Consider the following 17,177-nt stretch of genomic DNA (forward strand, 5'->3'; position numbering starts at 1 on the left):
TAACAAGATATCAAATGACTTGGAAACTTTATACGAATTAAAACTAATCCACGGGTCATTATGGGAAAATTGAAATGTTGCCTGTTCATCTAGAATTTCTTCCTGATCTCGTTCCACAAAGTCATCTCAGCGAAGTCTTAGCGCTACATGGTTGCTTTGGAACTGCATGGGTCCTTTTCATAATGGTTAGGTGAATCTACTTTTAGTTATGTCTTTGATTGTATCTAAATACATTTGTCGATCCAGTGAGTTCATTGCATGGGCAAAGCTAATATAACTGGATTTATGTAAACTAACAGTAACTGGACATGTAATATCGTCAACAGGCTCCCCTAGTTACCGTTGACTGCGGTATAGCGAAGAACGACCTTGAACTTCATTGCGCATACATTTCCACTTCCGCATAAATCACGTGACAATGTAGCTAGTTAGCGGGATGCTCGGATATAGAAATGTCACTTCTGTCAAACGGTGATACAAGCGTTCTTCTTAAAGGTAAGAACTGAAAATTTGTGACCCGGCGGAGCACATTCTACTGATGATGCCTGTGAAATGTCACTGTTCTGTGAGCTGAAGGGAGTTCACTAGCATGTATCGTCTGTTAGGTTAGTGCGTTACCGTCTCTACATCTATCGCCGTCGGATCGATACAATTTTCATGAGTAATGAAGACGGTTTCCAGGACGAAAGCTGAGAATATGGTGGGTTTTACCGAGATAATTCGCAGAGAAGACCTCTCATCATGTATGACGTCAGTGTCGCTGCTGTCCTGCATTAGAAATTATATTGACTACTGTCGTCCATCTCCTGTCGTCTGCCTGTTGACATCTGACCGCGGTTACCTGTAGTTGCATCAAGACGGTTATGTTGATATGATCACATTACTCATTATTGGATTAACATACCAGAGTAGAAACTCATTCAGAAGCTAGAACTTCATTTGGAAAGTATTCTAGGTTGTCAAAGTATACCATATATGCAAAGACTATTTGCTTGTTTATTGTTTCACATGAATCATTGAATGCATCCCAATCGAACATGATTTATTAGTATTACTTTCCTAAATATTTAATGGTGGTTTGGGACTCATGAATTAGACCTGAAAGAGAGTGTGTCATATCTTAACCACTGAACATGATCATGCTATCAGTAACTGGATTGATTCTCAGGTTTTACCTAACAAATATGGTGAAGGGTGAAAATGTGTGGATGCCAACTTATGTCATATGCGGGACATGACATTTCGGAGTATATATATATTTTCATACTCTTTCATCAGGTGATGAGAGAAAGATTGTGTCCCTCATGTTATAGAAATATTTTCACCTTTTAAGTGTTCCACTTCTAAATGCCATTCAAAGACCTAAAACATGCAGTATATTGCTTACAACCTAGTAAGACCTGTGTTTGCCCTAAACAAATTTAGATGCGGAATATTGTTGTTCTTTCTTTCAAGATGTATTTGTATGAATGTCTGCAGCTGTCAGAAACGGTATATGCCATGTATGTTGTCTTCAAATAGATCAAAAGATGACAGATTCGCATGTAGATCCAGAAAAAGGTGATGCATCAAAGACTAATTTGATATTCAAAGGCATATTATTTTCTGATATTGTGGTTTATGTGTATAGCATTCACTTAAAATACTTACAGGCACCGTGGAAATATTAATTTCCGGGTTATGTTTATGTCATTGACTGGCTAACAGTATTGTACATGGGGAGACGAAACAGATTTAGCAACAGTGTTGGCAATTTGTTGACATCCTAACTTTGATTATCATTCCATCACTGTCAGTCATCACGAACTGACTGGTTTTGATAACTTTACAGGAAATTCAGTTTTACTGAATACTTTTCTTTATTAAAATTATGACATTGAATGTCATGATAAAATGCTTTTTTTGGTTATTATTATATTACATACTATATTTTTTCTATTTTGTAAATGAGAGTGAGTGAGTTTAGTTTTATGCCGCTTTTAGCAATATTCCAGCAATATCACGGCTGCGGATTCATGTGGGGAATCGAACCTGGGTCTTAAGCATGAAGAACGAACGCTGATGATGAGGCTACCCCGCCGCCCCTGTAATTAGTGTAAATGAGAGAAAGAAATTTTTGAAGACTGGTTTGCTTAATGCATTGTGCAATGCCAAAAACATATGACTGTCTAGATATATGTGTTTTTTTCACATGCAATATGTGTCATATATTATGTAAATAATACTGCTGGAAGTAACATGCTAATGTATTTGGTTGAACTGCTGAACTACAGTGCATTTTGGGTAGCATTTCTAAACTGATTCTTTGATCCATCACTCTTGATAAACTTCCAGACAGTCTCCAAAGAAGATAAAAAAATAAAATCTATCAGTTTGTTCAACATGTTCAATGGAAGTACATCAGTGATGGACACGAGCCCAAACTTTGATACTATTGCAAGGTGACAATGATTAGTCTCTACCATGTCTATTATTGTGTATGGTTAAACTGATGTGACTTGGATCCAATGTATGGTTTATAGAAGTTAATGCATGCTGGTTTAAACATAGTACAGGTTAGTTAGTGTGAATGAATGAGTTATTGATTCGTATTGATTAGGAAAATAACCGTCTTTGGAATTATTTGCTTGCATTAATGACTGCCTTCATTTTACATGTTAAGTCTATAATGAATAACCTGGAACATATTTGGTTTTATCAGAGCATGACCTTGGCATCAGCCCTATTATAAAGATATCCTTTAATGTTGTTCTCAAGTGAGAATTATTATTTCTTATTTTATTATATATTTCCTCACTATGATTTTAAGTACTTGCTAAATTGTTGAGAAAATGTACTTGTTTTAATATGTGGCCAACATGTTTGATCACATGGGCATAATGTTATAAACATAAATGTTCTGCTTGGTCATTTTACTAAGTTTGTTGCACAGAAAACCTATCTGATGTATTGTTAGTGATATCAGCATGTTTCATGTGAATACATTGAAATGAATGATCATTTTGCTGAGCTCTTGTTCAGATGTGTAGGCGAACGGCACTCAACTGCCAATAGATCAGCTAACAGAATAGTCCTCGATTTTCAAACATGTTCAGCAAATTTGCTTCACATCAAATCAAGCTGCATCATCGATGCTACCAGAGCTTACAGGATTTCTGATATCATGGTGTGTATCAGACTTTTCGGAGCATGACAGGGTTTAATGGCCAACAGCGCTCAGTCCGGTGTCCCTCGACTCATGAGTAGGTATTGTATGGGTGATCAACTGGACAGTGGTGTCATTTGGTCAGTTGGTGTGGGATCCTGGTCTCCAGGGTGAGAAGCTCATTGTAAGCAGCTACAATGGTGGGAAGAGATCCAATAACCAGCGTGGGTTCCCTCCCTACTGAATCTATTGATCTGGGATGCTTGTGGAGCTGACGCAGGCAAGTCAGGCTTGGGAGAGGAACGTTATTAGAATTCCGTCAATAACTTCAACTATGGCATTCAGTGGTGAACTGCAATATGTCTGCCCACAACCATAATCAGTCTTCATTGTATGCTAATATAGCCAGACTTCCAGTCTTATATATATATATTCTCCATGTATATATACTTACTGATGCACCAGTACTTGTCATACACATCCTCTATCATATGTAAACCTGTGTATCAATCTGTGTGCCTGCTGAATCAGGGTAAATGGCTGTCATGTCATGTTGGCAATATGTTAGATTCACATTTTAGAAGTTGATGAATAATAAGAACAGTGGGGCACTTTGTGGATGAAATCTTCATTATTACATTATGATACAATGTTTTGGTGTAGATTCTTATACTGTTGTCAAGGAACAGTGAATGTTGAAGATCTTTCTTTGTGGCATTTAATCCCCCCTTGGGCATTGTCAGTTATGGTATAATGGAGAGCCTTCCATGAGTTCCAGGCTATTTAAGGTCATCCTTGGAAGTAGTTTTGTTTAACACTGCCAGGTCTTCAGAATTAGACAGGTACCATCTTAGCTGTAATAAGTGCCCTGGGCTTTGAAAACTGACAAGAAGAACGTGTGTGGTTGGTGTTAAATTTGCTGTCAGTATTCAGGCAGTAGTGAATGAGTGTCTCTGAGCTATCATCTTTTTCATCATTGTTGCTAAGCAGTTATATGCCGTTTCTATGCTGTCATGTAAATGTTCTATTAAAACAGGAGCTTTATGCAGCGATTATGAGTGGTAGATATAACTGATTTTGTAGGTAGTCTTGTTGTAACATACATCATGGACATTACTGAGAAAATTATACGTCTGATTTTGCATACCAAAGTCAATTACAGCTCCATTGAAATTATTTTTCATTATCCTGGCTCTTCTTCACATCAGTACATTATATTTATATAAGGAGCTGGGTCATGATCATATTGTGATCGGGTTGTTTTTTCAGGTTTGGTTACCAGGGTTGCATACTACACTTATATACTACTCTTGTCAACTGGGATATTAACAGCCTCTGGTTTACTTTATGATTAGTATGGGGTTACGCTTACAGTAGTTTCCAAAGTAATAATGCGTGCAGCCACAATTCTCTGATATTGGTTAGCTGAAGGTTATATGGTTCATCCTCATCCACTTCTCTGATTGGTCGACAACGGCAGAGGGTTATGAGAGCATGGTAAAGTGTCTCTGTGTTTTATTGGAAGTTCAACATAAGTGTTCTGTTTGCTGACACAACGTCTGTGATAAGCTGAAAATAGGCACCTGTTGCCATGGTTATGAGAGCAGTTGAAGAATGTGTGAGTGTGATGTTTATTACAGGGTGAAAAGGGTTGCCAGAGCCACCTGGAATATTTCTGTCTGAACAACACAACAAGTGGTTGTTCATCTTTGATCATCCAGATGTTCATCCAGTTGATATTAGGCAAGGTCAGTTCTCATTGATAACGACATGCAATTTGACAATTCCATTCTTACAACCAGGTCCCCATTCAACAAAATGATCTTCACACTAAGATGAATGTATAGTATGACCAGAAATTATTGAGTATTTTAGGAATATGTTTAATTGGATTTCTAGTATAAACAACCATGACCAGCTATCAAGTGCTTGGTTTCATTCAAGAGCGACAACTCCGTTAATCCTGTTTCATTAGTTTGTGAAGAGTTATCCCCCTTTGTTTACTTGCTAGCAGACGACATTTTCAGTGATCCTCAGTATGGATGATTTAGAGAAGAGGAAGTTGATTTTAGAGTATTATAACAAGGACATCAGATCAGCTAAAGTTTTTTCAAGTAGAACAGGCATCCCTTTGTCCACTGTTTATCGTGTTTTGAAAAATATTGCAAATGGATATAGCATTGAGCACCAGGGAGGCACAGGTAGGCCCAGATATTCTCGAGGGACATTTACTTCCATCTGCTCACGTGTTCTATGGAAATATTTTGGATTTTCCAGCAGGACAACGACCCAAAACATCGTTCAAAGCATTCACAGGCCTGGTTTCGGACCCAAAATATGACATTATTAGATTGGCCAAGCTATATCCTTGGCCTAAATGCAATAGAAAATGTTTGGGGACTTATGAAGGAAAGTGTCAATAAGAAAAATCTGACAAATATTGCTGAAATGAAAGAAGAGGTGGTCCGATATTGGGACAGTATGGACCATGACTTTCTAACTTCTTTGATCAGTAGTATGCCCCGCCACATTGAAACCTGCATTGCTGCCCATGGTGACTTGACAAAATACTAACTGTTCACCTGTCTTTGAATCTGGAGTTATGTTCTGCTAATATTCACATTTAATATGTGAGTAATGAGTGAAAAAAAAATATAAAAATTACAATCTTAAATTCTCAATAATTTCTAGTTGTACTGTAACTCCTGTACTTTAGCGAAGGCTTGTGATAGAACTAAGATCGCTCTGTGAACTGGCTCCCTGTTCTGTTAGCTTTCTATTTATTATTAGCACGAGTTACTATTGAATACAACACGGTGAAAGTCGGTACATGACTGGGTCTTGTGCCTCAGTCATGGTGACTTTCACAATATCGTATTGCCTTTTGTATAGTAATGTGATTCAGTTTCATGTTGTAGACTAACTGCAGCAAAGCAGTGTCGGGTCATGAGTAGGGATGGGACAGGTCCAAATTTTCTACCCTCGTACCCACCCCCTTTTACCCTACCCTACCGAGATACCCGTTATGTTAGTTCTTGACATCAAATTTGCAAGAAATGGCAATATATTCTTCAGCTGGGAGGCTAACATTTCGAGTTTTTCAATATCTTAACCATGTATTATATTCAAAAGAAGTGACTGTAAATTATGTCTAAATCTTCAAAGACAATACGACCTTTTAATCATGAAAGAATAACATATTTCATTGTTTAATCTATTAGTCACATGATCATAATGGGTCCGGGTATTGAGACGGGTACCCGGGTCCAATTCATTACCCACCCGTCCCGGGTATTGGGTTACCCATCCCAGCCCTAGTCATGGGGTTAAAATGGAAGTAGGACATAAGGCCACAATACTCCACCAGTACCAGGCCAGGGGACACCAGGGCTTTACACATAATTCCAGAGTGAGTAATCAAAATCGGTTCTTTGTGTTACAAGCAAATGCTTTAACCACAGAGGTACCTCACCAACTCCTGTAAAGAGCGAACAAGAGCTCTTCATGTTGTACTGAGTACAAATTATCTCACTCTACTCAGGGCTCATCATTTCCTGTCACGAACAAAGACGTGACATGTAACATGAACATTATGGAAACTATGCATGAAGTAACTGGGTTACGTTCAAGGCAATAACAACTTTTGTGGGTTTTTCTTGAACCCAATACAATCTTTGACATATCAAGTATTGTTTTGTGCCATGAGGGTTTGCTAACATGCAATGTTGTCATGTTATAACACACAATACTGTACGGGCATGCAGTCGGGTAGGATAACCCACTCTGACATCAGAGTGTGATAAAACACAATAACACAACCACCAAGCCTCACATGCCTGATCCGCTACTGGACTCTGCTCATCCTGCTTGCCATAGGATTACCATGATCGTTTGTATAATAAGTGATGACTTGATATAATTATTATACTGTAATTCGTACATCAATCAGCTGTATCTCATATGTTCCTGTACATGCATCATGGTATATCTACATAGTGATTATACATGTGTGGTGGTATACGCCTGTAATGGTATACACATGTGTGGTTGTATACGCCTGTAATTGTGTATCTATGTGTGGTGGTATATCCTGTAATGATATAGTGAGTGAGTGAGTATGGTTTTACATACATACATACATACATACATACATACATACATACATACATACATACATACATACATACATACATACATACATACATACATACATACATACATACATACATACATACATTTGTATAGCGCCGATATCCAGCTCAGCTGCTCAAAGGTGCTTAGTTTTTTCCCTCAATCACTGGATATCAATCTCAATGGCACATCGCATTATCAATCTCAACTCCCTGGGTTTTACGCCGCTTTTAGCAATATTCCAGCAATATCACAGCAGGGGACACCAGAAATGGGCTTCACACATGTAATCATGGTAATGATATAAGCATGTGTGTTGGTATATTCTTGTAATTGTACAACCAAGTGTGGTGGTATGTGCTTGTAATGATATATATATATATATGTGTGGTTGTATATCCTTGTAATTGTGTGGCTATGTGTGATGGTATATCTTAGCAGTGATATATACGAGTCATGGTATATGTTAGTGTGTTTCTGTGTACACATGTATTGTGGTATGTCAACCTAATGATGTATGTATTCATTTCCAGGTTGTGGGGGATGAGAGGCGACAGTGAGCAGACACAATGTTTGAGAGTGTGGTGGCCAACCTCCTCAACAAGTACTTCGGGAAGTACATCCAGAACCTTGACGCCAGCAACCTCAACGTCAGCATCCTCCAGGGTACGTAGTGTCTGTGGAAGACAAATTATGTCCCAGTGCACACAGGGCCCCGACCAATCCCTTGACAGTGTTGACATTCAAGATCCCGTGTTTAACGAGGTATTAGATGATGCTGGTTGATTGATAAGTTCTGAGCCTCACATTGAAGTCATTGTGTAAAACGAAAATTATTTGTCGTGGACATTTCATAATCCACACATACTTGAATCATTTAAGCAAACTGTTCCAACAAACCAGAAACCATCCATGAAGATGTATGTACAAGATGCCAACTCCTACGGCACTATAAAAATATGGGCAGCATGTTTACGTGTAAAAAGGAGTTTTGAAGAGGACCTGGCCCCGGGGTCATGAAAGTGACTTAAGTCTAAAATTTGCTTAAGTCTGTCATTTTGATCTTTAGTCCCAAAAATTGTCTTAAATCGGGGATCACGTACATTTATTAGTCTTAAAAATTAAGACTGAGATCATTTTTTGTCTTAAATCCTGAGACTGCTACCTACCAGTCTTAAGTCCTTTTTGATGCTGAGGTTTTTTTTCAGGTGCACAATTTCATAAGGTTTGAAAAGTGAACGTTGTGCGAGATTTGCGCTCGCGTGGTCCTGGATCTGCATACAGCTATAAAATTACACAGAAATGTGGAATATTAAATTTCCTATCTGTTGGTATAAGTATAAATGCAAATACCTCGGCGGTTTGAGAAATAAACACTGCTAAATGATGTCCAAAATTTTGCTATGCATTCAAAAACAGTAAATTTCTCCGCTTTTGATCGCGTGCAATCGGTAAAAGCACTGTGCTACTGATTTTTTAATTTGGCATCTTTACAGAAAGTGTGAGCGAATAAATTACAGCCTGATATCTGAACGACATAAGTATATATGTAATAGGTTTATTTGCTTATGCATAGCGTTATCACGCTCAACATTAAAATGACTCGCATAATAAATGTCAAAATGAATTTTCTTCTATGACGCCAAAGGACGACAGAGTGGTCATCTGCCATATAAAGATAAGGGGGCATAACCCCGCTATGCTTAACACTAGGTCAATGTACCTCATATCACTTGGAGAGAATTCGTTGTGGATACGGACGCTATATTTTCCTTATGTTTTGTTCACCGTGAACCAAACTACATGTATTCCAATACAAAGTTCCCCAATGTGAGCGGATACGTTTTAGTAGTTTCACAAGTTATAAGAAAAGATGACAATGTACTACATGAGAAAGCACGTAAAAGCGATTTGGATGACCCTATCCGATATGTAAATTAGTTCTTAAATTCACATATTCTCCTGTTTGTGTAGATGTATTTTGACTGATTTTGCATCATTATCATCATTATCCTTAAATATAATGAAATTACTGAAAAGATTACACAATTGTAGTTGACGTCATTGCTTGTTTTATGTATTTTGCGACGTCGAAAAAAAACGACACCGGTATGCTGATCAGTATATATCTCACATAATTTCCATGAATTGTGTAAAAGGTTTCGGTTTCTATGTCTGAATTTAACACTCTTGTGACAGAACTTAGAAAGACTGATTTTACCATTTCAATAATGTCCTGAATAGATCCATAATTAGACGGTTTGACTTTGTATCTTAATATGAACAACACACGCACCTGTTTGGCATGAATTTGACGTAAATTAAAAAGAATATTTCACAACCCCTGACCCTGGGGTCATGAAAGTTAAATCGCTATTCATAACCTGTTCATATGCAACTGTAATATTGGTCCGAATGACGAATATTGCACATGATACATGAACTATTTAAGTACATGTTGCAGTTACGCCTTCGTTTGTTCTTTTAATACTTTTTTAAGGGTTTAAAATATGGTGTACTACACTCAGTATATCAATTTCTTATGTAAATATTATTCAAACAAACAAAACCCTTTAAAGAATGAAAACCGTATACCCTATATCTAAGGATATGATATAGAACAAGGCTAAATGTAGATAATGAATAGTTTCATGAAAAAAATATCTGAAAGACACTCAAAATATGCACTGAAAGTGTAATCGGTGGAACATGGCGATTGTGTTTACTCTTATTCAACCGACCTTCACCTCAAAGAAATTGCCAAATATGTAACAACAATGTTGACGTATATGACATCACAACCGTTGACCGATTTCTTACAAAATGGCAGCTTCGGTGACATGGGTATACAGGATTTTGCGAGGACCTTTCCTTTGATTCGGGGATCATTTGTACATAAATGTGTGATGTGAGTAATCAGAATGATTCTGACTATCTGTGTAATGTTACATGTTTTATCGTTTTTATTGTAAGTAAGAGAAGAAGCCAGATATGGCGATCATTACCGTTGTTGTTCTGCGAGATTTTCCGTCAGTCATGGCGAAACTTTGACAATTTCGTATAAACATATCACATTACTGTATTGTATCTATTATTTTTTGCTTCAATACTATTTCCATGTATGTTCTAAAAGTATTGAGCCTATGCATGCTACGAATTAACGAATGGGTGTTTGAAATTTGAGAAAATGCAGTACACAGTGTAAAGTCTCAATGTTTCTTTGTTTACATTTCAGCAAGTGCTGTCTTTCGCGCACAGCGTTCGTTTCATATCACCTAGACACTTGGTTTTAGTGACAAAGACCATTTCTTATTTGACACTAAAATGTAAGAGGAATTCAGTGATGTATTTGTCACAGCTGAATAGGAAATATACGTGATGTAATAGGCGCCTCAATACCGCCTTCGCGAAAGCGTGATTTTGAAAACACTATCCAATGCAATATGGCAGAAAGCATTTAGGCGTTCGTGTTGGTGTATTTCGAAAACATCCCAACCTTAAAGACACTAAAAGTCACCGCGGCAGGGATAAAAGCGTCAGTTGACTTGTTAGGAACATTTCAGCAGGTGCTTGCTACTAAACTATTCTCCTCAATTATTTAAGAGTGACCGGACATGATTACATCATTCTAAAATTGCCATGGTAACTGTCTTAGTCTTAGTCTTAGCTAAGATTTGGCTGAGACAGTTTCATGATCCAGTCTTATCTAACATCTTAGCTAAGCAAAAAAATTTAGACTTAAGATGTTTTTGTGCTGAGCAAATTTTAGACTTAAGATTTTTTCATGATCCCGGGGCCTGGTCCTGAAAGGTCGACCCGTGAGATCTGGGTTAGAATTGGTCTTCAGTAACCCTTTCTTGTCGTAAGAGGCAACTAACAGGATTGGATGGTCAGGCTCACTGACTTGTTTGATACATTTCATCGTATCTCAATAACGTAGATGAAGCTGATCACTGAATTGTCTGGTCCGGACTTGATAATTTACAGACCACCGCCATATAGCTGGAATATTGCTGAGTGCTGCGTTAAACAACAAACCAACCAACCTGAAAGGCCATTCAGGTCATCTGTACCAGAAATGATACAGAATTCACTGTATCACTGTATTCAAAAGTGCCATCATTGTTGAAGGGGGTTGTATTGTTACTTTGATCAGTTTAACATCTTTAGGCCATGTCTCAAAACATATCATCAATTCTCTTAAATAATACATGCCCCTACATGTATGTGTGAAGTATTGAGTATACTGCACTACCATACCTACCTGTGGTGCCTAGGCGTGAAGATCCGGGGTAGAATAGGTCTTCAGCAACCCATGTGCTTGCCATAAAAGGGACTATCTTGTGTGAATTAACTCACGGGATCGGGGTGGTCAGGTTACTTGGTTGACACATGTCATCGGTTTCCATATGGAATCGATGCTCATGCTGTTGATCACTGGATTGTCTGGTCAGACTCGACATTTACAGATGCCCGCCATAAGCTGGAATATTGCTGAGGTGCGTAAAAACTAAACTCACTCACTGTGGTGCCTAGGACGGTATTGATTAACTCACATATGGAAGGTATTGATTAACTCACATATGGAAGGTATTGATTAACTCACATATGGAAGGTATTGATTAATTCACATATGGAAGGTATTGATTAACTCACATATGGAAGGTATTGATTATGCCTCACAGATGAAGGTATTGATTAACTCACATATGGAAGGTATTGATTAAGTCACATATGGAAGGTTTTGCTTAAGTCACATATGGAAGGTATTGATTTTAACTCAGATATGGAAGGTATTGATTGTAACTCACATATGAAAGGTATTGGTTATAAGCTACATATGGAAGGTATTGATTATAACTCACATAGGGAAGGTATTGATTATAACTCACATATGGAAGGTATTGATTAACTCACATATGGAAGGTATTGATTTTGACTCACATATGGAAGGTATTGATTGTAACTCACATATGAAAGGTATTGGTTATAAGTTACATATGAAAGGTATTGATTATAACTCACATAGGGGAAGGTATTGATATAATGCACTAATATTTATATGTGAAGGTAGGTGTTAATGTGACACCAGGTGTCATCACTGATTCTCATTGGTTCATCCATGTGATTTTCACTGCTGTTTACACCTAATGGAATCTTTTCATTGGATGTACAAGATTGGTTACCCCCTGGCCTTTCATGTACTGTAAGTATGAGTGTTTTCCTTGCTGATATGGCTGTTACCTTGGTTATACACTGTGAACATGTTGTATATGCTCTGTTAAGATGGTAATACGTGCTCTGTTTGCTCTCTCAGGTGATGCAGAGTTCACAGACCTACAGCTGAGGCCAGAGGCATTGGTGAGTGTCACTCCTGTGTTGTAATTGCTTTACACAAGCTGTCGGCTCAGTAATACCTGGATCTGTTACCAAACTAAGTAAATATAGAATTCTTGGTTACCTGTCTCATGGAATACGCCAATGACTTGCACATTTGACTGTCATCATGATGATATAACACCTGTATGAATATTCAGAAAGGATTGTTTATTTAGTTCCTGTGGTGACAGGAGTGTGTGGACATGTATTCCAAAAATACCCACTGTGTAAATACTCTCTTTAAAAGGACCATTACTCATGCTGAACGGACTGTATTGCTGTTTTATCATCTGGACATGCAGGGATTTATCTAGGATTCTTAACTAAGGCAATTTGGGGATAATCTTTTCAGTTCAGAATCAGGATTTAATTTCTGAGATTATGTTGAGTACAGTAATAGAAAAAAATAACTAAGCATAAGCTGCTGTCTGTATATTAGTCCTGTTATAAGTGAAATACAGGTTAGCTCTACAAAGCTATAACTGTAGTCATTACATGATCTGGGTCAAAATTAATCATTCTGCTTTGGTAATTTTAATGATATATGCTTCAGAATTTGGAACAAATATTGGCCCCTCATCATGTGTGATTAGATCTTTGATGCGCAGACAGATAATGATTAGTTATTACTGCTGTTTGTGATAGTAATTCACAGATATCACATGTGTCACAAATACATGTAAAGGCATTCCACAAACACAGGAACATGCAGTATAGGTACAAAGGGTTTGCATCAAACATCATTTTTAAGTGCTCTCTTCATGTCTACCAAACACTTATTAAAAAACTGGATTTTTGGTCAAGCAACTTTTGAGCAAGTCATAAGGCCTTGAGATGCTCTCAGATATCTTCATACATAAAGAGAATGCCTAAACGTTGTGATATGTAGACACCAAAGGCTAGAGCTGCTGGAACATTACCAGACTAAAAGCAACAGTTTACCACTGAAAAGTTGAAGTTTTTGAGAATCGATCTGCTATGAATGACACCTGTGCCATGTGTATTGTACTAAGGAGTCAGGGACTTGGTGGTATGTTTACTCAACCCTGCAATGCATCTTAGGTTTTACAGTCAAACCAAACGTTGATAGTACTAATGCATGCATGGGGAGATTTGGTTATCTCCGGACTCCAGGACTTTCTGGTTCTTCACTGGGGTTGGTGTTCATGAGGTGAAGTGAAATGGAGATTTAACGTCATGTTCTTGTTATTTCACTTACATAACAACGCTAATGCACATGTTTATGCCTGTAATGGTCGGACATCAAGTGAAGAGAAGATGGATGTCTCTGTAGCTTGTGTTTAGGTGATCGTAGTTAATACAGACAACACTGCCCGTACTTGAAATTCCACTCTGCCCATTGATTGTGCACAAAATATTTGCTGTTCACTTCATTTGCGAGCAGCATGACATTGATATATCACCTCCATCTACTTGACCTCACACACATTGATGAGATCTAATAACATAGGGACACAGGTTGTCTGGCCATCTTGGACTGTGCAGTTTGTTTTACGGAGTTGTGTCCCTTGGGTGTGCCAGGAAAGTATTGATGTACGTCCGAAACCGATTTTGCCAAATTATGTTGTAGATCTGTCAGCACTATTCCGTGCTTGTGGGTTCCGTTGTTTAAAGGAATGTCAGACATTACTCATTCCCTAAAAAGTTGTAAAAAGGGGCGGTGGGGTAGTCTAGTGGTTAAAGCGTTGGCTCGTCACGCAGAAGACCCGGGTTCGAATCCCCACATGGGTACTATGAGTGAAGCCCATTTCTGGTGTCCCCCGCCGTGATATTGCTGGAATATTGCTAAAAGCGTCGTAAAACCAAACTCAGTCAGTCAGTCAGTTGTAAAAAGATGAAGTATGAAGTCAACTTTCACAGTGTATAACTATATAAAAGAGAGTATTAGATGTATTTACTCTTTATCATGAGAAAAGCATTCAGTAAACGTGTTCATCAAAAGTGTTAACGTGCCACACAGCCTTGTCACATAGTGGTTGACATAGTGAACTGTTTGTTTATATTTCACTACAACTTATGTTTTGTGTTTGCCAGGGTTGTTGATAACCATGACCCACAATCTCTAGGTTTGAGTGAGTGTGGTTTTATGTTGTGTATCATGGTAGGTTACACCAGAAACAGGTTACAGACATTGTCCTCGGGTCTTTGGCTTGTTTGCTTAAGAACCTGGCCACACTATTATCGCTAACTTTGTTACAGTTGAATAGAACCTAAATTATATCTGTGAAATGACACAAGCAAAAGTTTCTTTGATCTTATTTAAAGCTTATTTCAAATTATTCGAGTTAATGGTAAATATTTAAAGGATTCTTATTTATTATGTGTGTATCAGGAAGAAGCTAAGAGTTTCTCTGATTGAAGATGTCTATAGTTTCTTGATTGTTTGCTCTAAAATCATGGATGAAAGGTTTTATCTGTACATTTTATATTCAATTACAACTTTTATACGTGAATGATTGAATGTGTGAATGAACCATTTCATAACAATAATGACACAGGTTCACTGTGCTGATGATATTCAAAGTGTTCAAAATTAAATTCTCAGTAACATAGTTGAGAGCTGATAAAGATGGACAAAGGCGACATAAGCATGAAAAGGGATGTGAATTTATCGAAGAGGGTATTTAAAATGTATGCCAAATTCTATATCATATATCTACTTCATAACATATTTATCAAACACAGGCACTCAAAAATTGTGTCTAATCACGTGCACTGAAGTAAGATTGTTGCCAAATTTTCTTTTCTCAGTTCCTGTGTCTTGTTCTTGGATGTTTTAACTGTTTGGTGAAACCCATGAGCCCAGGTATGGTGCTGACGGAACGAGAGGCATGATCAGGACAAACTAGATTCTGGCCTTCCTAGCTCCCACATCCAATATGTCTGATTTGCATAAATGTTCCATACACTTGTACTGACATGACCTCTCTAGAAAAGCTTTATACAATGACTTCATGTTTTATTGGTTTAACAAAAGTGGAATAATATTATAATTTTAAAACAGTAAATATCCCTGGCTATGTCCAAGCATTACAGTACACTGTGGTCTTTTGTTGAACATGCTGAATATTCCATTGGTGCTCAGCCAGTTCGAGGTATTTGCTCCTTTTCTCAAAATAAACTGTTATTGATTCAGAAACCGACATTCAGTGCTTCTTGAAGGCACATACTGGTTTACTGGACAGTTTATTAGGACAGTGACAGGTCTATATTCATGTCATAATGACAATTGGTAGCCCGTAGCGGAGGTCCCTGGAGGTAATTACTTGTATCTTGTTCAATAATATAGTCATTACCACAGCTACACAGCTTCAGTGTCATGGTTAATAATGCATGGGACAACACCATAAGTATGGAGTGTTCCAGTTTTCCTGAGAGTGTCAATAGAAATACAGTTATATGGCATTATTTTAGCAACCTGGAATAATGTTTATGGTATCTAAGTGAATCTAAGTATTATTTGGAAACCTATTTCAGGTTTTATCAGAAATTATCTTCCCGGCTGCATCATTTTGTCTTTTAAATCACATGGTGCTTGAATGTCTCAGAGATATCATGCTAAGTTTATTTCCTTATTTCTTCCAAGACTTCTCCTGTTAGAAATTGATCGGTCATGTTATAGGTTAATGTCATCCTCAAGATCGGAAATGAAAAAAAGTTCTTGAAAACTGTCATTTCGTGTGTGGCCTCTTTGGGGTGGGGCTGCAAGCTGAAAATGTCATGAGTGACCTACATATAAGGTCAAGGTCACAGTGAAGGTCATTTCTAAAGTATGTTTTGCACTTATCACAAAAGGACTTTTCCTCAGATATTATTTTATCTTATGGATCATGTCATTGAAATATTTGAATATGCATCAAGGACAAGTGATGACAGTTTTATATGAACACAGTAATAGGTCAGCATGACCTACTTTTGATAGATATATGACATGTTATACAGGGATAGAAATACTTTTTTTTCTAAGTAGGGCACCAGACAAATATTTTAGGTGTGCCTTTCTGAAATCAAGTATGCCCACGTTTTTAGAATAAATGACAATGATGATGATCATTTGAAATTTATTGTTAAATAAATGGATTTATGAGCATTCAAATATGTATGGTATTATTCAATTTGGAAAAAAATAATTGTTTTGGGGATTAAATGACTAAATGTAAGTTATGTCTCTTAAAAAATAGGCGTGTCAAAAGGGCACTGAGAACATTTTTTAGCCGTGCAATTTCTGTATTTACCGTGCCATGGCACACTAGTATATGGGGTATTTCGAACCCTGTTATATATTTGTTGTTAGATCAAATTCCACATGGGGATATCATACATTTTTATATGTTTTTTAGATATTTGTTGCTGATGTTTAAAGGTTCAAATGCATGCTCACTGTCATTGTCATAGCCCAAATCTTGATAATATGAAAGGTGACAAAATGGTTCTTGTGGTCAGGCTTGGTGTTTTGGTGGATTTATTTTCTTTGTTACCAGATTAAGTTGGTTGTTGCTGT

At 37.4% G+C, this 17,177-nt stretch overlaps 1 protein-coding gene across 1 annotated transcript in view; it reads left to right on the forward strand.

Annotated features, from left to right (window-relative positions):
* Window positions 1-410: 410 nt before the first annotated feature.
* Window positions 411-17,177, forward strand: part of LOC124287585 (vacuolar protein sorting-associated protein 13A-like) — an 82,514-nt gene continuing 65,747 nt past the window's right edge. Inside the window, exons 1-3 of the mRNA XM_046724072.1 lie at window positions 411-495; window positions 7,810-7,942; window positions 12,594-12,637. Coding sequence (XP_046580028.1) covers window positions 7,846-7,942; window positions 12,594-12,637 — 141 coding nt within the window. The 5' untranslated portion in view covers window positions 411-495; window positions 7,810-7,845. The remainder of the gene's footprint in view (window positions 496-7,809; window positions 7,943-12,593; window positions 12,638-17,177) is intronic.

This window comes from Haliotis rubra, unplaced genomic scaffold (genome assembly GCF_003918875.1).
Source record: "Haliotis rubra isolate DU_JTF1 unplaced genomic scaffold, ASM391887v1 Scf401, whole genome shotgun sequence".
NCBI lineage: Eukaryota > Metazoa > Mollusca > Gastropoda > Lepetellida > Haliotidae > Haliotis > Haliotis rubra.